This window comes from Dicentrarchus labrax, unplaced genomic scaffold (genome assembly GCF_905237075.1).
Source record: "Dicentrarchus labrax unplaced genomic scaffold, dlabrax2021, whole genome shotgun sequence".
In the NCBI taxonomy this organism is placed as follows: Eukaryota; Metazoa; Chordata; class Actinopteri; family Moronidae; genus Dicentrarchus; species Dicentrarchus labrax.
Genome location: NW_026136703.1, coordinates 9,693,916 through 9,719,548, shown reverse-complemented (window position 1 = coordinate 9,719,548; position 25,633 = coordinate 9,693,916). Strand labels below are relative to the sequence as shown.

At 41.1% G+C, this 25,633-nt stretch overlaps 1 protein-coding gene across 5 annotated transcripts in view; it reads right to left on the bottom strand.

Annotated features, from left to right (window-relative positions):
* dlgap2a (discs, large (Drosophila) homolog-associated protein 2a) overlaps positions 1 to 25,633 on the bottom strand; it is a 153,062-nt gene that overhangs the window by 28,047 nt on the left and 99,382 nt on the right. For all 5 annotated transcript variants that reach the window (XM_051391711.1, XM_051391674.1, XM_051391694.1 and 2 more), the window contains 5 exons: positions 22,759 to 23,906; positions 11,801 to 12,015; positions 4,212 to 4,280; positions 2,896 to 3,055; positions 1,741 to 1,957 (listed from right to left, as the gene is read on the bottom strand). In XM_051391711.1, the coding sequence (XP_051247671.1) occupies positions 1,741 to 1,957; positions 2,896 to 3,055; positions 4,212 to 4,280; positions 11,801 to 12,015; positions 22,759 to 23,906 (1,809 nt within the window). The remainder of the gene's footprint in view (positions 1 to 1,740; positions 1,958 to 2,895; positions 3,056 to 4,211; positions 4,281 to 11,800; positions 12,016 to 22,758; positions 23,907 to 25,633) is intronic.

Genomic DNA, 25,633 nt, shown 5'->3' with positions numbered 1-25,633 from the left:
GAGAATGTGCTTTTTATTGCCACAAAGCAGTAACATCAAATCATGCACTGAATGCCATGAGTCAAAATAAGGTAATAGCAGATATCTACAACAACTAAGTGCTATCCTTATGATTATTGCCCCAATTCACTCATCTGTATACCATAGACGTGTACTAAGGAATTTTTATTCAAGGATTTTAATAATCAGTAATTTAATTATACATTACAGTGTTGAAAACCAGTGTAACACTGGGAAAGTACTCCCATTTTGACTCATTTCCCGTTAATGGTTTACACTGCCTTCTCAACTTAAATTTGTAGCATGCATTCTTCACATCTTTTCAATGCACAAAGCTGAAACTCCTATCTACTGGAACACATCACAGAGAATGGACAATATTTCTAATAAATGAGGTGTAAGAACAATCCTTGCATGCTCTTCTGCTTTCAGTTGAGGTAAAAAAAATGTGTACTTTGTGCAATGAAAAGAGGCAAAGATGAGCAAAGCTTCCAAACCATTTCCCATCAATCAGGAAGTATAGTATGAACCCTATTGAAAATGTGAGGTCCAGTTTGACAGATTGATTTGAAGCACCAATTGCCCCATGTCCAAAATAGTGGCAAAATCACATACCAAACTCTGTATCCTACGAATACAAAGATATTTGAGTTTACAGAGAAAGCAGTGTAAGCAGACATTTATAGGTATGAAGAATTGATCATAAGCACATCTCCAGATGGCCACACCTCTAACCCTCCCTATTAAAGTCCAACTGATGGTGTTCATGAATCTACTGTGGGAAGAGACGGAATCCACTCAGACTTCTCTTCCAGACACTTTTTCTTCTTTTCTTCCCACATTCTTCATCTGTACAAGTGTATATCATTTCCTCTGTGAATCCAGCAATCATGGGAATTGTTGAAACCACCAGCAGCTTACAATTTATAATCAATGCTCAGTATCAGAAATAAATGCACGTGTCAGCTGAGTAGGGTTTAGATTTATTGTAACAAGTTTGCATATGTGATATATGTGACTAAACAGTGTGACAGCTCAGCTTACATAATTGATTATCCAGGTCTAGACACAATAGTCTACAGTTCTGTAATGTGATCTCATTGTATGTAAACAGGAGCTCTGCAATGAGACAAAATAGTTTGTGTGACGAGAACAATCTGTGAGCGAAGACATTTCAAGTATATGCTGTGATATTTAAGTGTAAACTGGGTTAAGAAGTTGCATATTTTGCATATGGCAATTTCACCATTTCTTTGCCCAGTTTGTAATAGAGGTGTGAGTGTGTTCACAAGTGTCACCATGTGTCATCATAAAGAAAGTCAGATTTCCAAAATGTAGTGGACAAAGCAGTCATGTCCTTATTCTGACCTGAATCTTATTTCAGATAATATCCATCTGTGATTTTCAATAGGGTTCATAGCTTTACTCTCTGATGCATCCAATGGATGAGCAGATGAAGCACTGTATCCAAAATACAGTAGGATGAACTAGCACAGCTCACAAGTGGTAGCTACAGTAATCATACGTCCATCAAAAACAATGGAAACATACAAGAGTGATTCATGCAAAGATATGAAGCTGTTTGACAGTACAACCAGATTGCACTAACTGTTCTATATTCATCCATTAACACATGTTAATGCCAAATGTAAGCTTTTGGTGTCAATTTGTAAGTACAAACAAAAATACCAACATCCAGGATGTCACACATTGCATTGTGCAAATTGCAAATGCCCCTACCTGTGGTAGACCTGATGGTGGAGGTGACAGTGGAGGCCATCGGGGGAATGCAGTCATCATCTTGAGAGTACCCAGCCTGGATGGCTCGCAGGTAGCTGTGACTTCGGGTTCTGAAGCAGCCAGGCAGGTCCAAGGCCTCCATGGCCTGAGATTCCACCTCACTGAATACTGACTCGCACACTGATTCAAACTGGCCATTTATTTCTGTTTCACTCACCTGTGGGAAACAAAAGCCGAAAGCATGGTTTCTCCACTGTGAAGATATTTTTCTTTGTTCACCTGGACAAATTAATTGGTTGGTTGTAAAACAAGACATTGTGGGCTTTCTCCTTTCCCTTAGTAAAAACTAGGCTTGATTTATATTACTGCACATGTTTTAATAGGCAAAACACAGCAGACAGATGAAAACTGTGTTTTTATGTCACAAAATTTGTATTTTTTGAGTGTTGCCTGGAATTTGTTCTGTCATATTTCCACACTAGTTGATAGTCAGCGACTGGTTCCTTTTGCTGCAGTGGCTTTTGTTTGGTATGAATACAACAACATGTTCATTTTCATTAAATCAGTCATACTGTGAGAGTTTGCTGTGAAAGATTTGTCGTTGACGTTGACAAGGAACTATTTCCACTCCCTGTTTCAGCTATGTATGATGTGTCTTTTATGTCTTTAATACTAACTTGTTACAAATGGTTGTTTACTGAGTAGAAACTGTTTGATGGTTATCACCCCACTCCTATTTGGCATTATCAAGAATCAAAGATAAACATCTTGTTCTACTGGGATTTGGAATTAGTAGGAGTTTAGTTGAGCCTTTAAGACTGAACAAATCAATATGCCTCTTTTTTAAGAGGGAGATGAATATCTCAACAACCCCAGTTGGAGTTGGAGAATGTAGCCAGATAAACAATGTGCAATGAACTGTCATGTAAAATAAGAGTAAGTAAAATGAAGACAGAAAAAAAAAACATCTTAATGGTAAAGTCACAGCAAGAGTAAAAACTATAATTAGGACACTCTTTAACTAAGAAATTTGTGGTAAAATGATTCTATATAATTTAGCTGGTACCTCCTTGGGGTCTCTCTGCAGCCCCTGGTGTAAGAACCACTGCTCTTCAGTAAAAGGTAGGATTTAAAAACCTTTCCTAATTGACTCACCTGGCTCACTTGGCTAACACAGCTAGCCTGACTGAGGGTGCTGACGGCCCGCATATAGCTCTGGTTCCTGGAGCGAAACTTGGGAGAGTTGTAGTTGGCAGAGGGATCCAGGGCAATGCTTGGGTGCATGTCCCTGGTGGCTTGCAAGTGGTAGCTCTGACTGAACAGAGAGAGAAAAAGAGAAGCAGGCAGGGAGTGGGACTACAGCCGTGGTAATGATTTCTTAAGCAAGTCAATTAAATATAATTTAACTAATAAACAAGCACTTTGACTAGTGGCTACAGGTGTAACATGATGACAAAAACAATTAAGTTATTAAGGGCAGCAGGTCTCCTCTGGGCAGCTTGAACTTGAGAGCGAGACTGGTTATGACATTGTGTCTCCCAAGAGGGGAGCATCTCACTTCTTCTCTCCCCCACTACACTGATGTGTTCACCAGTGTCCTCAAAAAGGCAGTTCGATTTCTGTTGTGCTGAAACATCCAATCAATGCTTGGAAATGAGGGAAATGCAAATCAGGAGCTAGTTAGTGAGCAAGCACTTCAGAGAGCCCCCCGGTGTCAGGTAGGTCAATTAAATGTGCTACCACAGCAGTGCAGGAGAGATGTTCAGAAACCCAAGTCTGCAGGAGAGAAGACTAATAGAAGAACATAGAAGAAGAAAGGTGCTTAAAGTAAACTAAAGAATACTATGTGAGTCACATTAGGAATACCAAAGTGAGGTTCCCACTGCCAGATCTATTTCTAATGACAGGCAGGGATGAGTAAGCAGTTTCAGGGCTTTTTATAGAGATAAACACTGGTGTTTGGCAGCGAGGAAAATGCCAGTGTGATTAAAAGTCCCCCAATCCATCTTGTCATGCTGTCGCAAAGCTGTGTGTATTTGCAAAATAATATCAACCTTCTATACATCCAAAGACATCCTAGAACAGAAACATCCAGAGATTAAGTCTGAATGAAGTGGTAAAAGTAAAGAAGCTGGAAATGGGAGGAAGTACTATCTCTTACCTGACTTAATTAATGTGATTCATCTCTCAAAACATACTTGCATAACTAACCATTTACTACTTTGCTGATGTAATGTATAGCAGTGAATCATATCACATCTATATTGTGTTTAACAGCGCCTTATGCTTTGCCAGTATGAGCAGATTGCCCCAGGTGACCTCTCATTGACTGGTCTTGAGTGTTTGCTCTGTGGGGCATCCATATTGGGTATGTCAGCAGGGCGGCGAGCCAGCTGGCTCCGACGTCTGACCACTGCAACATGGCAGCAACAGAGAGGTAAGGGGAGGGGAGGCGCTGAGCCTGTATTCACCTTAAGTCTGCAGCAAAATTGGTGATGTAGTTACGCATGTCACTGTTGATTTTATCCAGGCGGTAAGAGCTGTGGGTAGAGAAGAAAACAGAGTTACTGGGTCCCACAAGTGGGAGTTGGATGGGAGTGACGTCACTGGGCTGTTCCAGTCCAATGGAACAGGCTCTGTATGACATTTTGTGGTGGACTGAATGTTTGCTTGGGTGTTTTCACCAAAGTGCTGCAAACATTATGGTGGTACAGTATGACCAAGATGGTCCTCAAGTAATGATGAAAGTGGGAGAATGTTACAGATACATTTAGTTGGCAGACAGAATTGCCTGGTCAAGGCAATAACTTAAAAATTAAACGACATAATGAGGAGTGTGTTATGATTTTTGTTGCACATTAGGTCCGCACACACACACACACACACACACACACACACACACACACACACACACAACACACACACACACACACCCACACACCTGTCCACCAACACTAACCAATAATGATAACAAAGCACTTGACGACGAAATGCCACACACAAAAAACAATTACACTACTTCATAAAAAAAAAAAATGTTCCCTATGTGGCTAATTAGATTTAGTTAATTGAACCAAATGAGAATTAAAAACCTACCTAACATCCTTCCCTGAGTAATAAAACTTTTTAGCTTTTTGCTGACAAGATCAGATATTGTGCATAAGTGCACTGGCTGAGGCAATACTGAGGCATACTACATCCATCCCTGCCTGTCATTTGAGTGAAGGGAGGCTTTTTTGAGAATGCGTTAGCCCTTAATCAAATCATGCCAGAGCAAATTTCCTCTAATGTCTCTGATTGGTGCTAATGCACTTCCATTGTTGGCAAATATAAAGGCAAGGGAAGATGGGAATCTCACACTTCCTGCCTTTCACGCTGCCAGTGAAAGTACTCTTTCTGTGTTTAAAAGAAGCTCAGCTTCGACAATAGCGGTTGTGTGCTAATTTCTGAGAAGAAAGGTCCAGAGTAAGGCATTTGATTGAACAGTGCATATAATGGTAACAAGGAACAAGGACAAAGGACATTTTGAAGCATGAAGATTGTTGCAGGATAGAAGACTTTGCAAGAAGGGTTAACGTACTAACAATAATACAAACTTGAGAGCAATGGGAATGAGGCCACACTGAGACTTGAGAAATGTGTCTGCTAGTCCATAATCTGGAAATCAGCAAATAGGTGTCTTTCTTGACACACAAAAGGCACTGTAAAGTCCTTTGGAGAACAATTACATCTTCCCAATGGTTCCCAATGGGGTTGAGGAGAGAAAAAGGAAGGGAACCCTGAAGAAGGGAATAAATGAATTGTGTTTAATAAACTTCACAATCAGTGTATCCACAGCATACACTTTTTGTCTTGTAAAACACAAAACCTTTTCTATTCAAGTATATTGTATGTTCTATTCGACCAAAGTCCAAAAAGATCAAGAGCATTATATATTTATAGTGGAGACAAAAAAGTGTTGAGAATTTGCCAACAGAAAAGTAGGCTAACTATGCACAACACGTCCCACACAGCCACAAATCAATGGATTGGAATTCTGCTTTGACCTTGAGATGTGAGGATAAAAATGCTCATACCAGATGCTATCTGAATGAGTAATTAAATTATGTCGAATCAGGAATTATCGAATGCTTTGACAGTGTTAACTTTGATTAATTATGCTGCCTCAAGAAGCTAATCATGGATGGTAGGCAAACAAATGTGAGTTATTTTATAAACTGCCAAAAATAGATGGGATTGATTGGCTTGTGATGTTTACCGGGCCACAATCGTTTAAAAATAAGTTAACTTGCCGGAGATGGAGGTTAATTATTGATGTTCTTCTGTGCATGTGTGTGCATGTGTGCCAGTGCAACCTGCTATCAGATGTGACATATCATCACTGATTGACTCAGTGACTCATTATGCTAATAGATAACAGTGAAATTTGCCACATGTCATTCAGTTCCCATCATCATTAATACATTCCTTAAACATCTTTGGCAGGTCCAACTGTTGGAAAAAAAAGCTGATTCACATTCAATTTATCATAGCTGTCTGCTCTGCAGCTTACAGGACGTACAGGACCAGAGGGTGACGTTGTAATGCAATGGTGGTTGGGGAGGGGTAAATAATTATTAATTAAAATAATCAATGACATCTAACTTTCTTTCTAGTGAACAGGCTGTTCCAGCTCAGTGGGCCCATGACTGTGATGTGTCCTTTATTGGTGAGATGAACAAAGAGGCAATCCTGTCAACCACAAGAGCGACAGAGAGCTTGAAAGAGGGAAAGACGGAGGGAGGTGACACAACCTGACAACCTGTTCTCCCTTTAACATGATTTGCTTCAGGGAGCCACTGCTGCCAAATTTGTGTTTAGCCCATCTGAATGCCCCTGTGGGACAGCAAATTGCTACAAGAGCAGAGGAAATCCAACCTACGCCATGTCTGTCTTGAATCCAATCTAATTCCATCCCAACAAGCCCAATGAACCATAATAGCATGAGAGCTCTCATGTCAGGTGGCACTTGCATCCGTGGTAGCTATTATGTGCAGACTTAAAACAGTAACAGATATGGATCACAGGAAGATGGTACTAACCTTATTCTGAACAAATGATGAGAGCTTCAGTTCCTCTGCAGACAATCAATAATATAATAATTGTATATAATACATGTAATACACTAAAAAGGTCCAGTCTGTAATATTTAGGAGGATCTATTGGAAATGGAATGTAATATTCATAGATATGTTTGTGCATAATCACCTAAAAAAAGAATCGTTGTGTTTTCTTTACCTTAGAATGAGTTGTTTTTATCTATAGAGGGAGTGGGTCCTTTTCTGTGGAAGCTGCCATGTTGAACTCAGTAGCACAGAACAGACAAACCAAACACTGCCTCTAGATAGGGTTTTGTCGTAGGTTTTGCAGCCACTGTAGTTTTTCCTACACACTTGGAACAGTATTCAAATGGTTGCAATCTGCAACTTCACCACTGGACTTTTATATAAATTGTTTGTCCAAATGAAATCCTCTTCAGGTCTATAAAAAGTCAAGAATATCTTTGTCCAAATGAGTACTTCCCCTTTTCCTGTATAATCTGGTCTCACCATCATTTGGTTTCCTGTCCCTTTGGTATTATTTTGGTATAAAACAATCACAGAACCTGCCTGGTTTGCAAACTTGAATGTACCCTTTCGTATAAGCTGATTTATGGGAATTGAATACCTTTTGCATCACTATCAACCCCATACTGCAACACACTTAATTCTAACACTAAACTGTAGTCCAATTGATTGCATTTCTGAATATTTATTTATTTAAAAAAAACATAACATAAACACAAATATTTATTCAAAATATTGCATATGCACTTTGCCACTTTGATCTAGATGATCAGAAAACAGCGGTATCAGCTTTGCATGTATATTTATGGTGATTTATAAGGGTAAAGTACTGTATGTAGGATTTCTAACTTCGGGCCATTTGCATTTTTTACATGTTTTGCGGCCAGTGTAGTTTCTCCCTCAGGCTTGGTAAGGGAGGGTGAAATGACTGAGTTGCAATCTGCAACTACACCACTTGATGCCACTAAATCCTACATACTGGACCTTTAAAGAGTTGTGACCAACATACTGCATGTACTGACCAAGGAATGCGGAACTGGTAGGGCCTACTTTTGAACTTCAAACATGTAAAAAAACATAAACAAAGATTCTCCAGTCGCAGCTTTTTTAATTTAATTCTATTGTAGCCATATATATCATACTCTGTGACCACAGCCTATGAGAAATCTATACATTATGCTATCTAAAAATGTATTGACAAATTGTGTCATGTGATGTAAATAAAACTGTTCCCATTCAAAATTGGGGGCCTTGCACTGCCATTCTCACTGATACTGCGGTGCTCGGACCCAATCAATCCAAGAAGAAAAGGCACACATTATGACATTCTTAGAGTGGGTCCTGGCTGACTGACTGGCTGCAGTCAGTGGCCACACAGCCTGATCCATGCTGGTCAATATCTTCCTTTAAGCAGATCCCAGCAGACTCTCTAACCACTGAGAGAGCCATTATTCAGAGGGGCCTTGGAGTACAATAACTGCAACTGATAGCCCTTCCTGCTGTAGCATCCTCATAAATCATTCACTGTTTACAGCTATTCAAAATGGATAGTCAGGGGAAGCTTTGCAAAATGTGGAAAAAGGAGCATACCTCACTGTAGCTGCCTCATTCATTACTTCATACTCTGAAAGATCTGTTAAAAAGGCCAAATGACTGCATCGTCTATGACAGATATCATTTTGACCCTGCCTGATCACAATCAATAACATTCAGTCTGTCATTATATATCCTCTGGTTGAATGTCTGGCTTATAATGCAAGCACACACAGGTGTTACTTGCAGCCCATAACTGTAAAACATATCAGCTGCCCTTCCTCCTTCTCCTTTCACCCTGCAGAGAGATGACACAAACACTGCCAGAAATGGCCATCAATTCTGTTTCTGTATATGCACGTACGTGTTTTCATCAGGGTCAGCTTAACAGTTGCGATGCGTATTAGTGGATTCTGTGGGTGTTGCCTGCTGCGGTTTCCGAGCTTCCAGGGAAAAAGCTGTTCTGTACGAGAGAGTAGCAATTCAAAAACCTGTGCTAAATGGCAATGAGCATGGGGTCGGTGGTGTAAAGAGTGAGGTGCGAGAATATGACAATAGGAGTGAGAGAGTCATCAGTGTTAGTATATATATTAGTCTCTAACTGTGAATGTCTGATGTTACATACTGCAGCTATGTGTCTGTTACAGGCCACACTCTACACTGAGGTCAGACACAAGGTCGTATTTGCATAATGTCTACAATTTAAGTCAGATGATTTGCCTTTGGGCTTGTGCATACTAGAAGCAGAACAGACACACAGTGTGATTTATGCAGAAGTTGCAGCAGGCCTGTGAAGAGAGAAGAGTTTCTACACAGTCCAGCACACCTCTGTGAGTGAACCACACAGCATGAAAGAGAAATGAAGTAGGATATACTCACATTGTGCTCCAACAGATTGAGCAACAGCATCCAAAGCCTGAGCTGTATGAACGTTGTGTTTATAGAAACAATTATAGCAATTATACCCCTACAGAACCTGTATTTGTCTCCTTTATTATTTGGTCCCAATTTTCACAATTTCATGAATAACTTTCTTTTTCTCGCTCTTTCTCTATCTGTTGCCCAAATATTTACTTTACATTTAGTCTTATTATGATTACTATTATTATTATTATTTAATAAGAGATATTAAATATCTGACAAACAAGGATGTCTAAGCAGCACTTAACACGGGACAGCTATGGCACCTTCCACATAATCAGTTTCAGTCTTTGGTGAAAAATTTGTGGCAGTACCAGACTATTTTCTTTCATTATCCAAGTGATTTCAATTGACAGGACAGAAAACAGGTGGTAAATGAAGTGAGGTCAACAACAAATTCTAAAAGCATTTTTCTCTTTAAACAAACTTGATTGTAAACGGCACCACAGTAGCTGGATGATCCTGTTCACACAATTACCAGAAATAAGTTGTCTCTAGCCTTGCTGAAGTTTTGGCCCACACCTTTGATTAACAAAAACAGAGCCTCGGAGGGATGTTCGAGCACAGTGTAAGTTTTCTCAAAAATAAATGAAAAATAAAAGGAAAGACTGCATCTGAATGTCTAGTACAACCAGGTGCTAAAGTCCTTTGATGGGGACTTACAGACTGAACTCAAACCTGAATCATAAATGCACTCAATATGCACAGCTCACGAAGCAGAGCAAAGGCAGATAAAAGCATTGTGTTTTGAAAGAGCTAGTCTAGGATATTTTTAAAATTGTCATATTAATAAAATAGGCCGTAATTACTGTTTTCACATTCTGCTGTGAACAAAGAGGAACAGGACCCTTTGAAGGGGGAACAACGGTGAATTTGCTTTCTCGTAAAACCACCTGTTAAAAAATGACTCTGGAAAAGATGAATCTGCCACGCACAATGCAATAATTTGTTATCTGAAGTACTATAACAATACAATTTAAAACCACAATGTGGAGTAAAATAAGGCCATAAGTAACATTTGAATAGTTTCACTAATTAATTCATAATGGAAAAATGAACACTTTGGAAATAATGAAAAAGGTAGGTTTTTTAACAACCTCTGAGTAGCAACAAATGACAGATGATAAGAACATCTTTTGTATTTGTGGTTGGTGTCTATGCAGTACCATGCTTCATTCTGAAATTGAATATAGTAAAGATGGAGACTGGATGTAAGGTGCAACAGAAGGTGGAGCAGAAAGATAAAACAGACAACTACCAGGACATAGAACACACAATAAAAGCAGCAGGACAGAAAAGGGAATTCATTTCTGATCTACAACAGCTTTAGAGTAACCCCTGCAGTGTATTATCACTGTATCTCACTCTACTATAATTGGCTTTGCTCACAAACATATTAATACAGGTAGATCATTTAATATTTATGTTAATGATGCACATCGCCAGCAAATACCTTGGGGTAAAAAGCTGTTACTGAATGGTTTCTCAGTTATAGCATTACTGCAGATGAGTTTACTCTTTATTTTATTATTCTTTTTTGGGTGCAAGAACTCTATAATCTAATTTCATCCTAATCTAATGGATTTGTTAATGCTGTAATCATAGTAACTCTCCTTGTATCTCCCCATAACATAGTTGCTTGTGTTTATTTTTCTGTGACATTGTTTTCAGCTTGTCTCATCGTGTAATCCTCTTATGAGCGTTTTCTTCCGCTGCTGAGTTACCAAAACAAAAGCTGTCTATTTCCTCACCATTTAATGGGACACGTCCCAGTAGACCGCACTGAACACTTTCTTACAGTTGAAGACACTGATATGAATACCCATAAAGGGATAGTAATGAGTACAGGGTTCAACTATCAAGTGCTTGACACTGATGTAGTGGTGGGGCACTCGCATAAGAAAACTGCCAACACTGCTGAGAATGTAATAAAGAAAATAAATAACAAGTATGATATTGCTCAAAACATTAGATAGGGTACTAAACTGAGAAAAGGTGTATTCTAGTGTATTCTGTATCCTAGTGCATTAAGATAATTTCCTTCCATCAAATCACATTGTTTTTTTAGGATTTTCGGGGCATATTTCTAGAATGTTTCTGGAACTAGTAGAATTACATGAGAAACCAATAGAGACTCCACTGGGAGATTGGTTTGCTTAAAAGCCTCTATATGTACATTTTGAAACATTTTGTGTTTGGAACCCCCTGTGACAGTATAAAAAATGTCAGTGTCCCTAGGTGGGATCCCAGGGGAATCCAATCTAACACTAAGATCATTGGGCCTAAAACAATACATAGACCGTAGAAATTTTGATTGGGATAGAAAATGACAAAATGAGACGGAGAATTGTTAAGATGGACATTGTTTGCTCACCACCATCTATGCTAGAGGTAAAGTGAATAGATAGGCTGGGACATGCAAGAAAAAAAAAGGAAACAAAAGAAACAACAAAAGAAAAACACTATGATGTTTTGAAATCTTTACATTGCATGTGTCGTACCTCTGGGAGTCCAGCAGGTCTCTGGGTCTGATTATGGCCTTAACCAGGGCGTCAGGCCGCACAGACTTCTGAGGCGATGTCTTGGGGCTGGAGTCCGATTCTCCACTCTCCTCGTCCCCCATGGCTTTAACGTAGCTGCTGCTTCGCATCCGACGACAAGGGATCTCATCATCCTTCCCATCACCAGGGTAACCCCCCCAGTCATCCTGAGGCACCTGAGTGGCATAGGGAGGGTAAAGAGTCAATGCAATAGTAGATTTTTGGCAACTAGGGGCTACACAAGAAGCTGTAAACACAACATTGTCATAAAATAAAGATGTTATGGCAGACTTCTGACACATCCAGCAGACACAAAGCAACACTGGCATTCATTTGGAGTTTTCTGGTCGCCTGATGAATGTAAATCCAATATTCACTCTCTATTTAGCTGTGGTTTGGGCTCCACCAATTCCTGAGAGAAATATCTTACTCTTTAGCTGCTAAATACTCCACTATGTTCACAAGCTAGTCACTAACCTTGTCTATCTGCTGTTGAGTGGGTTTTCAGAGCAAAACACAGCTGCCTGCTGTGGCTGAAAATTATGCAATGAGAGTGGTGAGTGTGAATCAAAACAGTAAAGCTGCTGTTTGTCACCAAAACAATGAGCTAAAACATGCTACTAAGCTCAACAGAGCTAAACTGTAGAGTCAGGAGGTAATTCTCTGTGAGTTTGTCACTGTAAGGGACACCTTTCACATTATGCTTTTGCATTCATTGTTAACATAAACATTTTTGGAAAATTTGTATTTCAGTTATTATGTATGATAGATTACTTTTTTGCACATTGCCTGTGTCTTCCTACCTACATTACCTTGGGTAAAAGGTCATAAATAGTACATCTTGAAAGTACATTATATTCCCTCCTCTGCGTTGCAAGAGCACAATGACTGTGCAATCTTGAATATATTGTACAGGACTGAGATTTTTCTTTACTCCTAGAACACCAGGTAAATCTGAATGAAGCCACGTTAAAACACCAAAACCATAAAAAGCACTGTTATAACATTTCCAAGTGATGAAACAATGGGCCATTTGATAGACACTTGAATTGAACCCCCTACCTCTGGCACAGTTTGTTCCATCCATTGAGTTACACAAGACCATTTTCATAATGAGTCAACACGTATTAAAACCTTCTCACAGCTTCCACAGCTGCTCAGTATTTGAGCGTTTCTGTAGTTTGGCCAGGTTACAAACTGCTGAAAACCTTGACTGAACGCTGTTTTAAATTTGGCTGAGCTGTTAATCATAATTATTGGCAAAAGAAAGCTTAACAACAGAGAAAAGGAGCTATCTTTACTCACTCTGTCGCAGCTATCGCACGTGGAAACCTACCATCAAAACAAGCCAGGCAGTTTACATGGAGCAATTTTCTTCCACTCGTTAAACCAGGTAATTGAGTATCCAGACGTCAGCATCACCATTATCCCATTCAGAGTGAGAAAAAGGTGTCTCACTCGCAGCCTGTCTTTACTACATATGGAGTGAATATTTCACAACGAACAAGCAGCATCACAAATGTGGAGCGAGCAGGAAGACAAACAGAGGATCTTGCAAACAGGTGCTCTGGCAGAACTGAGTCGAGGTTAATGGACTTTGACATTAGTCTTGCATACTTTGCCCAGACAGAAAATTGTATTATTGGAATCCATCTCAAGCAGAGCATGCTACTTGTATAATAGTCATTTGTGAATAAAGGTGGGGAGCAAGATTATTTTGTGAATGGTCTTGGTATGAGAGAAAAATGTGACTCCATTATGGTACATGCCATTGTACAACATGTAGAAATGTTATTATATGATCCTAATAGGTTTTTTGTACTGGAGATGGTGGTGTAGCTTATTAAAATCTGTTGGACTAACTTCACCCCCTCATGTAATAAACTGATGATGATTGTTCACAAGCTCATTACATTATACCACTCTTTCTTTTTCTCTCTCTGACTCACACACTCTCTCACGCTTTAGTTAAACAGTACAACAGAGTTCAATTACTGTGATAACAACAGTCGCAGCTGAGTCAGGGTCTTCGCAAACAAACGCAGATGATACAACACAACACACACATACAGAGACCCTCTACAAGCACAAACCTCTCTTGCTCTTCTTCTCCTGTTTTCTATTTCCCTTTTTAGATTTGCCTTGTTGCACTCTGCTGACTGTGTGCGATAGTCAGAAGCTTTAGCTGGACGTGCATTTCCATGGTCAATGATCTGCACTCATAAAATATGACATTGTCAGTAATCATTAAATTCTATGTGGAAGTTGAAGGCTTCTCTGATGCCGTATCTATCCGTCACTTTAACATCCTGGCAGCCGGATCAACCTCGGAGCAGTGCCAATCCACCCGGCTCTAGATTTCATTCAGTTAAATCTGACTTGGGTCCATATTTCTTTGGCTTTACTGGACCAGAGCTCCACTCAAGAAGAACTTAAAATAGCATCCCAACCTTCATTAATGACTAAATACTGAATATATGTGTGACTTTACTGATAATGCTGATTCTGTGTTTTTTGATACTTTCCTCTGCCAGTGCGTGACTAACTCACTGCTCGCAGGTTCACAATGAACTGGGTGGCAGCTGACTGACTGTGGCAAATGTCAGGAGGAGATAGGCTGCATCCAAATGTCACTAATGCGTCAGACACATGACTCTAATCATTTTCTGACGCAAATGTCATCTATTGGAAAATAACATTCGAAATGTGATTATTATTCATAAATAAATAAAAACTGATCCTTATCCCTAATAAAACCCCCAGTTTTGTACAGGAAAAGCATGAAAACCACCTGGAATTCTCAACAGAAGCTTTTCAGACATGTCACTTTTATAAGACATAAAACTCATCAGCACTGAAGGTATCTGTTTACATCCTGAAAGAATGACTTCCCAGTGACACTAATTCTACTAACCCTTGGCATCAATACACGCCCACCCATGATTATTATTCTCACAAGTGTCACATCAAATCCAAACGGCTTGAATAATTGATCAATTATGGCTTTATTACAACCCACTCTTTGTTAATCACAGAGCATGTTGGGTCAAAGCAGCCTTTGACTCTTATGTTTCATCTATGTTGTGGCATTAGCACAATTGATGGGGATTACAGTGTGTCCTCCAGGTCTGTAAAGCTCTTGTAGCAAATTTCACAGCAAAGCTCTGGTGTTACCATGAAAAAAAGGTTATGGCAAATTACCAGAAAAAGAAGCACAAAAAGATGCACCTACACAACAAGAATCACAGCACAGAAACACACCCATGCAGAAAAGGACATAGACATGCGTTAATTAAGAATACGTAAGCCTTATGTGATGCCTTCTATTCAAAACATGCACACACACCCAGACAGACACAAATTCACACTTAAAACACACACACTGATAAAAGTCATTCATCTCCCCTCCAAAGACAGGCATGCACCAGCTACCAAATGGAGTCGATGGGTTAATTAAGTCTTGGAGGGGTTTGATATTTTTAGACGTCTAATTAATGAGCGGAACGCCAGAGGACAGGCGCAAGCTGTGGTGAGATTTGTTTAATTTGGATTTACTGATAAACTGGATAGATTGTAGGGTGTCTCCCTGTGAAGATAAAGAAACAGGCTGGGCAGCAGCGAGCTCGTATTGACTGCCGTGAAAACATGCATGGCGTCCCAGCATGCTGAGTGGAGCTGAAACATTGACCCCTACGATGCAGACACTCACCTTGACCTAAGGATCCTACAAAGTGAAGACAGGGCATTCAGAGGTGAGCATGCATTCACTAGCTCACTGCCAAGTGCAGGTATTCAGGGAAGTTTTGATGATTCTGTTCATCCTAAATAAATGCACTCGATTCAACAGCACATTTTATGGCAATGAGGTAAAGCCCTTTGTGAAAATGAGCCGAGGCTTGTGTGAAAATTCACAGCTCAGGTGTGAAGATTCATATTCAAAGTTACATTTTCACAATAACAGAACTTTAATTAATTGGAAACTGTTTGATAAAGAACACACATGACTTGGTGAAAGTTATTTATACATTTTAATGACCAAGGTTTCCTCGATGCCCACCAGGGGTTTTCCTTACTGTACGCCAAAGCCGTTTTGGCACCTCAACTTTGCCAATAAATAACACTGGTGAAATGGCTCACATGCATCTCATACCAGGATTGTGCATACATTAGCATATTAGCAGTGTGTGTCTACCTTTACTTTCAGTGCTTTGATCTTTGACTCTGTAGGAGGCCACAGGGAGTGCGGAGTGTATATATGTGTGTGTCTGCTGGATAGTAGAGCTAGGAAGGCCTCAGCCAAAGCTCCTGCAGTGCAGCAGTGCATTTCATTGATTAACTCTGCGGCTCTATCTATACACAGCACCTCTCCCACTAAGAAACATAAGTCACTGCCATTAAGTTAAAAAATAGAGTGAGCTAGACAGGGAGACAGAGAGGGAGAGAGACGGGATAGAAGGGATATAGTGCAGAAAGATGGAGAAATGGCTGAGAGAGAGAGAGGAAAGAATGGAGAGAGTTAGAGAGCTCTTAAAAGGTTCAATCATTGGTAATCCCACCCACCAGCCTCCAGCCCCTCATTTCCTCCCACAAGATTACATGGGTGCACTGTGTGTGTTGCAGCAGGTGCCGTTTCCTTTTTTTCTCTCTCTGTCTCCTCTTCCCACCTTGCAGGGGAGAGTGAATACATGGATTCCTTACTAGACCTGACTAAACACCTACCTCACGCCCACCACCAGCTCTTCCTCTCTCGTCTTTCTCTTTCACACATATACGCCCACACATGCAACATTGTAATGTCTGTGTGCTCATCTTGTCTTCGTGTTGTTTATTTACTGACACTTTATGCTATCAGATGTTAGCGCAGAAGTGTAAATATAGTCAGCTCAATGATAAAAGGAAGAGGAAACAGTTATGCACTAGAAGGTGTGTGGGAAAATATGACTATGTGAGCCACTGTCTAACTTCCATAATCTTGCTCTGATTCTAATGGTGTTAAGCAAACACCAGCGCTATTTCTGAGCTAACACTGAATCCTAGTCTATCACCAAAATATTGTCTCATTGTCTAACAACTAACAAGTGGGGCAGAGCAGGGTTTCCTTTACAGAGGGTCAGCCATGCTAGTGGCTCTTTGAGGCTAAACTTATGGTAGGACAACCATGCTTTGAGCTAAATGCTAACTTTAGCATATTAATATGCTCAAAATGGTAATGCAAGCTACTGATATTTAGCAGATTTTGTATTGTTTACCATGTTTACCATCATGTTAGCATGCAAACATTTGCTAATTAGCACTAAAAAACATATCAAGTATATCAGAGGCTGCTCATTACTTTCATATGTGGTCATGAATGAATAGTACTGTACCAATAAATATTTTGACCTGATGAAATGTCAGAGGATCACCACATTTATTAGGATTCATTCTCTGGGCACCATGGATATCTGTACCACATATTTCAGTCTGGATCAAAGTGGTGGAACGACCATCAGACCGACAATGTCATCCCTCGAGCTCTGCCACGAGCATGGCTAAAAATGTTGATTTTTTTCTGATTCCTGTGGGTAACTGGACAAATGTGACATGGATGTGATGTGGCAGGGGGATATTTCCTGTGAAGCTACAATAAAGGTTACTGACACTAAACAATCACACTGGGAGAACTCTGTTGCAGAGTTTCCTCACTTGCTGTACAGTACCCTGAACACACAGTATCTATGCAGCCATGAGACTGGTTGTGTATCAATAGGCTTTTTCTTGACCCAAATTTCTTATTGCCTTCTTACTCTTACTTCACCTCTCTTCATCTACATTTTTTAAAAATATATTATCTTGGTACTTTTTCCCCTTTATTAGACAGGACAGCTTGAGAGATGGACAGGACAGGGTGAGAGGGTGAGAGGGTGAGAGAGAGAGGGGCGGGGGGGTGGGGGGGGATGACGAGCAGCAAAGGGCCACAGTTCGGATTAAAACGCATGGCTGCTGCAGCTAAGGACTTAGCCTTGGTACATGGGGCACCAGCTCTACCAGGTGAGCTACCAGGGTGCTCCACTTCATCTACATTTAAAACCACTGAATTGCAAGAATAGCACTATAATTTATTTATTTTCACAAAACAGTACAAAATAAGGGACAGGACGGGACAAACTAATTCAGTCAAATCACATAAAGTTCTTCACCCCAACTATGGCTATATAAAAACTGACAAAAAGCCTTTCAGAGAAACCTTGGGGGGAACACAAAAAGTACAGGACACAAAAGGAAACATTTTCAGAGTAATCTAAAAAAAGTACAACATGCTGGACATATTTTGAGGGCCTGTAAAAGAGAGTGGATTTCATGCTTTGCTGACCATATCTATTCTTTGCCTGCGTCTTTTTGCTGCATCATACAACTCTCACTACACCACACTTTAATCCGTCCACCCCTACCTACACAACTCATTATTATGTTAGTTAACTAATTGGTTCAATAAATTACTTTTGGCATTAGAAGCCTGTGTGTGGCCTCCCCCTTCTTGTTGCCAGCTTTGAGCCTGGAAGGAGACCCCCGGGCAGACCCACTGAGAACAAATCTCCCAGCGTGCCTGGCAGTAAAGAGTCCTCGCATAGAATAAGTGGAGGAAAGTGTTGAGGAAAAGATAGTTCAGGCTAATTTCCAAATCTATCTTATTAAAATATTTAAACATTTTCTTATAGTAACTCATGATATGTCTCTGTAGCTCAATACTGCATTGTTGCTTTCACTGGTGGTAATTCACTGAACACTGTCAGTGAATTTGCATGCATGCATCAACCCTGCATCATCTTCTTTTGCACCTTCAGCACCTCCACATTACAAACCTTACACATCCATGCATTTCAATGATCCATGATCCTATTATCTGTTAACTTTAGTTTTAATAAATAATCTTATCTTATCTTATCTTATCTTATCTTATCTTAAGTACTTCTCTTGGTTGAACTCCTTTCTTGTCACAATCCCTGAGCCACTTTGGGACAATACACATCAGCTTCCGCTCCCAAGATGTGTGGTGTTAACGGGAGAGTAATCAGCTGATTACACAATTTATTGTCTAGGAACTCCATCTGAATTTCTCCCCTTTTGGCCACTAGGAGGCAGGAAAATATCAAAACAAGCTGACAGATACATGGCCATTGATGTGCTAGAACACAATAGCTTACTTTCACACCCAGCAATCATGGAACATTGGCATTAATTGTGTGTTTTTGGCCACCGATGTTATCTCCATTTAGCTCTATCCTGGTCTCCACCATCTCCTGAGAACAAATATCTGGCGACTTCGCTTGCTAGCTTTTTGACTTTGTTCACCAGCTGCTATAGCTTTGTCTGTCTGCTGTCATCAGAGACTTTGGAGTCTGATAAGAGCTGTTCAAACTTAACCATACAACAAACTATGAACAGACATATTAGATGGAAGAGAACACATCAAAAAGGGGAAATAACAAATCAAAGCAATTACAATAACGGTCAGAGATCTTGCTGTTGAAAACTTCCACGTTCTCCAAACTCAGACCATGAGATACTACAAGGTACTGTCTGTCCTGGACTGTGTTTGCACCAAAGGGCATGCTTTACCTGTTTCCCTAAAAGACTTTAATACAGTGAAGAAGTCTTGACAACAAAATGCTACTAAAGCAGTAACCATTGGTATTAAACCCTCCAACAATTCAGATGCTTGGATTTGGTTTAATAAAGCAGTTGCACACACAAAAAAGAGATGTGAGAATGAGCTTAACAATTGACAATTAAATGGTTATGGCCTGACAGCCTCCTTGTAGAATCACAGGAGACTCAAGGTTCGAGGTAATAAAACACAAATACGAGCAGATGCTTGCCGACACGGTAGTAACCACAAAGCCACGCTGTCGCCTCAGGCAACAGAGATGAGCAACATTTTGCTACAAGCTGCTGTCTAATCCCAAAGTTCCTTGGACAAAATCTTACTAAGTAGTGGTTCATGGCCTGATAGCTATCTGGGAACCTCTTACTGAAAAAGTTAGGGAACCCCTGTGTGTGTGTTTGTGTAGGTGGTGTTACTGTATCTTCCAGTCAGTGCCAGTTTTGTTTCTGCTGTTTTGCACTTCCCTTTTGTAATTTAATCAGCAGCCTTTCTGCGTCTCAAGCTCCACCTTTGGCAAGCCAACATGGCAATTAATTGGCTTATTAAATCCCTCTGCAATGCCCTATCAGCAAAACTATCAAAGACTAATCCTCCCTTTGTACTATAGTACTGTATGCAGGGAGAGAACAAAGTAGCATTTGCTGGAGCAGCTGACTTAATCAGGGCTGAGAGTTGTCAGTAAGACAAAGTTATTGTGCTGTGAAGTTACTCGCTGGGTGCAAGGGAGGTGGAGGAGGCATGGGTTACAGCTGTTACTGCAGTCCAGGTGTATTTACATATCTAATTTGGAGAGTGTGAGTCAGGGAGAGAGAGATGATGCCCCAAACATCTACTGTATATGCACAAAATGCTGAAATTCATCCAGGTGAGCCTGTCACCAACATTAGATGAATGTTTTGCCACCATCACCTCCTTTCATTAATATCAAGCTCACAGTCAAACCAATGAACATCCTGAAAAATGTGTGTGTGTGTGTGTGTGTGTGTGTGTGTGTGTGTGTGTGTGTGTGTGTGTGTGTGTGTGTGTGTTGGGGAGGGCTAATTGGGGCTAATTTGTGAAATGACTTAGCCAGAGACAGAGAGCGATGGCTAATGCCAGGTCTGATTCCCCAACATTTGTCATTTCAGAGAAAGGGCGACCAATATTAATCTATCTCTGTCTTCTCCAATGTCCAGTTAATCGATCTCTCATACATACACATGCATGAACTCTCTCTCACACACACACACACACACACACACACACACACACACATACACACACATACCTGCTGCATGCACTCAGACTAACATACACATGCTTCAGTCAAGATAAGTACCGCATAATCCTTCAGTTTACCGTCTCATCCCTTTTACAACACTTCAGAAGTTTTTCATTCCCTCTGTCATCAACCAAGGACGCAAACAAGGTGACTAGCACACATCATCAAACCATCTGGTGTGTGATAACCAGAAAAAAAAACACCCCTTACGCACACGCTCTCACGCACACATGGACATTCAGTGCACACACTCTCCCAGGATACAGTTTATGTTGTTACAGTGCAGACTGTTGTGGGTAATCCCGATTCAGCAACAGCAGGAAGTGAAAATGTCTCAATGTGACCCCTTGGTGTGTGCAAAGTATCATTCCTGACTATTGGCTCTATCCCTCTGCCTGACTACTCCTGGTGATGAGCAACAACAGTAGCAATGGGGAGCAAAAACAGTCATCTCTTTCGCTGTTTCCTCCTCTCTGCTTCCTGGAGTATCTCAATGTATCCACAGAGGCGCAGACCTCAGCGGTATGTATCTTCAGCTTTCTCTCCTTCTCTCCTTCGAAGCATCATCCAGCTCTCTGAGAGGGCATTGATTCTCCTCAGGGGAGGGAAGATGTGTCACCCTGCATGGATTGGATTGATAATGCTGGGCTAAATATAGCCCTGCGACAGGAAGGAAGAGAAGAGGATATTTTTAGAAGTGTTTATAGTGCCACGACTCGGACACTACCTCAGCTGAATGACCAAATGGAAGTAAGGAAGAGGTGGGTGGGTGGGGGTGGCACTAAACACTGCGACTCTCTCATTGAGAGATTACTGCACTTAGTGGGATTGTTAAAAATTTGAGCGGATGAGTGCAGTGTCTGTCCAGTTCAAAATGATCATCAGTTATGTTTAAAAATACGCTAGTCAAAATTAGTCCTCTAAAACATTTTCTGTTGACGTAAGCTTAGATTGAGTGGTTTCCTTGGCTCCATTGGCTGATTTGAGTAATGTATTGGCTTTCCGTTTACAACAGTCTCTAATCCATAGAACACACTCTCTGCTCAGAGCACTGACTCTCCGAGTCTTCTCTCCCAATGTGCTGAGGTGCTCACTTTATTTTGGCTGCAGGCGATACTTACATGATGCTATCAGATATCACATTGTTGTATATTGAGCAGCGTTGTTACAGAATTTATTTTTCCCTGCTTTTGCGATTTGGGATTTATAAGGATGCGTTCTTTTCATTTTTCTCTTTCGTATACCCTTCAGCATGCATATAAAACCAAAGAGACACTTCTGTGGAAAGTGCTGACTCACTCTGATCGATCCAGGTGATGGGCCTGAGCTAAATGCTAACCTTTTTCAGGTCTATGCGCAATCGAAGCAAACAACACGGTAAAAATCAACATTGATCTCTTGTCTTTTATTCTCAGATGGCCAACTCTTCCCCCCTAGCGCAGATCACTTATGGAGTTAATTGATTTGTCCTGCTGTGCTACTCCCTTCTGCTCCTGGCCACATGGTGAGCCATAGGACATGTTCACATATCCAGGGCAACAACAGTTTGATCAATCAGAAATCCAGCTGAGATGGGCAACTTTTCTTCCTTGTCTATTCACCGGTGATGCCTTTAGAAGAATGTACAATACAGGTCTAAGTTTTGGGACTGATGTTTTTCTCGGTGCTGCAGTGCCTCAAGTTCTTATGAATTTTACATTACGGTGAATGGGCGCTAAACCACCTTAGCCACTGAGAGGTAAAATGAATGTCTTTATCATCTCTTCAATTGTTTGTCACTATATGCCTTCATCCAAATCACCATCTTCTCCTTTCCCCAAAACCTTTCAAATACCCATCAAGTTGATCAGTCCATGATTTCTCCAATCAAGTGGCATCAAAAGTAATGTACATGCAGGTTATGCTCAGTGACATTAGCAGCTGTAGTGGTTCACTGGAAAACATTTGTACATATGGGTAGTGCTGTTGAGAGACACAACCCCACTGACACATAGCAAATTAAGCAAAACTTACCTGTAGATAGTGACAGGGCCTGATGTTGGGCTTGAGATCGGTGGGCGTCATGGGCTTCTCCAGGTTGAGTGAGGACTTCCTGTAGGCCTCCTTGGCTTGGCTGACTGTTAGTGTTGACCAGGAACTCCTCTTCATGAACTTTCCCTCTGGTGCCATGCTTATGCTCTCACAGGCTGAGCACTTGACATCGTTGTTACTCTTGGAGGTCTTTAGCGACAGGTCTCCAGACAGGTGGCCATGCATTGAGTCAGGGTAGCAGTGGCTGATGTGGTCCACTGGATGCCGTGACATGACGCTGGGTGTTCTGTACGTGCTGTCGCTATCCAGGTTGTCATCAGAACTCCACCAACCTCCCGAGCGCTGCTTGCCACTGCCTTCAGATTTACGTTCTTTGCTTTTGCTGCGTTTGCTGTGTTTGTGGTGGCCTTGGTGGTGGTGATGGTGGTGGTGTGAGTTGTCCCGGTGGGAGTCGCTTTTGGTACCGTTCATCTTGGAGGACCCTTCTAGAGAGTGTGACTTTGTGAAGAGCTTCTGTACCGAGTGGACTAAGTGGCGTATTCGCCCAGGGCTTTCATTGCGCTGCTCTGTGGTTGTGGTTGTGGTGGAGGTGCGTTGGTACTGCAGTGTGTGGAAGCCATCCCGGTGTAACGGCATCTGCTTCTCAAATTGGTCCAGGAGGTTTGCTGGGATTCGGTTCATTTTGCCGCTGCCACCATGTGAGGATGATCCACCGTCATCTCGAGATTCCCTGCCGCCAGAAGTGTTGCCACCGCTGTCCCGCGAAGCGCTGCCATAGTGCATGCGGGGGAAAGTGCTACTAGAGATGGAGTGGTCGGTGGTTGACATGGACACTGGCATCACCATGCACTCAGAGTGGATGGAGCTCCGAGGGGAGCAGCGATGGTGACTCTCAAGGGGGCAGCTCTCAGTGGGACTGAGGAGGTAGGAGGGGGGCCGTGAGTTGCCATGGTGGAGGTGATGGTCCAGGGAATGGTCGCAGTCAGCCAGGCCGCAGGTGTGGGCTGAGGTGGGAGAGGTGAGCTGGAGCTGGGCAGGGCGGCCGCCAGAGAGACCCTTCATGTTCCTGGGTGGAGGGGAGTAGCTGTCCTCATCGAAGTACTGCGAGGGCGACCATGAATACTGCTGGTCTGAAAGACAGAGAGTGAGGAAATTAGATCACAAGTAAAAAAGCATTTTCCCAGAAAAAGAAATGCATTTCACACTTGATGAGGGGGAAAAAAGCCTAGAACCAAATAATATGTCCTCAAACAGGTTGGTCATTAGCGACCATACTCTCACTCTCCACATCCACTCTAACTACACAGAATACAAAAAATTCAAAAAGTAGAACATCTGCAATGTGAAAGTGAAATCAACAAATTGCACAGACAAAATCTCAGCCATCCTATTTATCCCCTTCTATTTAGGTCTGTGATGGCATACTGCTAAGAGAGGCAGGGAAAAAAGAGAGAACGAAAGAAAGAGAAAGGCAGGCGACAGGTAGCAGCCTGCACCCCCATTTATCCAATGTAAAGTGAAATAATAGCCTATCACTCTGTGGTGCTGGTGTCATCCGTCAAAGCCCTGAGGAGAACGCTGTGAGGCGTGCGGCCAGATAGGCGTCCTTGGGAGACGATAACCAAATGCACCCTCCCCCCTTTTCTTTCTGTTGGCCATGTAGTCTTAGATTAAAACCCAATTCTGTGTGATCGGTCACTAAGGGCAGACGTCCCACCACTCTATTCCAATGCTTTTAACTTAATCAGAGGATAGGTTTACTTTATCTATATGCCTCACCACCATCTGCGGTCAATGTAATTATGATGTCCTTCCTCTGAATCACGTTAGGACAACGGGGGTTAAAAATCTACATGGGACAGTAAGCATGCTATATGTTATGAATGAGAGCCTAAAAAATAAACTTGATCCTCTGCCCTAATGTGACTATCTTGGAAACAATGACAGTATAGAATAGATCCCCAAAACAATCTAAAGGCCTTCATATCAATACTTTTCTTTAGTTTATGAAGTTTCAACTAACTAATTAAGTTAGGTTATATGAAAAATATTTATATAATGTAGAATTGTCTTAAGCGTAAGCGTTTCTTGTTATCTTTATTGAGTGAAATAATCATCCCTTTTGTCTCCCCTTTTGATCTTCCTCATCTCCTGAAAGGCTGAATATTGTAGTAGGAAAGGTCATATTTCAAACGTATCTGCACACTGTCTTGTGAAATAGGAAACAAACAAACAAACAAACAAAGAATAACCATATTGCTTGCCTCTTATGACACGCCTCATAAACCCATGCACTTTCACTCCCACTGTAACCCCATAAAACGAAGGAGAGTTTTTATGAGCTACTGTGGTACGAGACAGAGGGGGAGGGGAGTTTTAGGCCAAATAATAGCAATTCTAAAGTACACCAACGCATTCACAAATCAATAGATTCTTAAAACATTATCATTAACTGAAATCTGACAGCTTGACATAAACATAAATAAACAAAAAGGGCTCTGAGGACCCTGGTCACTGATTACGCTTATTCAGGTGCTCCAATGAACAAAATTAGAGGTATTGATGAGTGAAATGCCAGCAGAATGCCACAACCTTGTGGCTGCACAAGTGATTCTTACTGCTAGGTTGGAGTTCTGACTAAATGTTATTGTCTTTTTCATACTAGGGGTATTCTTAGTGCTGCTGTTCCTCAAAATTAAGCCCATGATGCCCCTTAACGCAACTGCTTCCTGTCTGATTTTTGTTCTCATTACCAAGGAAAAACATTTGTTCATATCTTTGCCAGTGAGGACAAAACATTAGTCTTTTCCAGAAACTCTCTTTGCTCTGAACATGTTCTTCTATCTGTTTTGCTTTG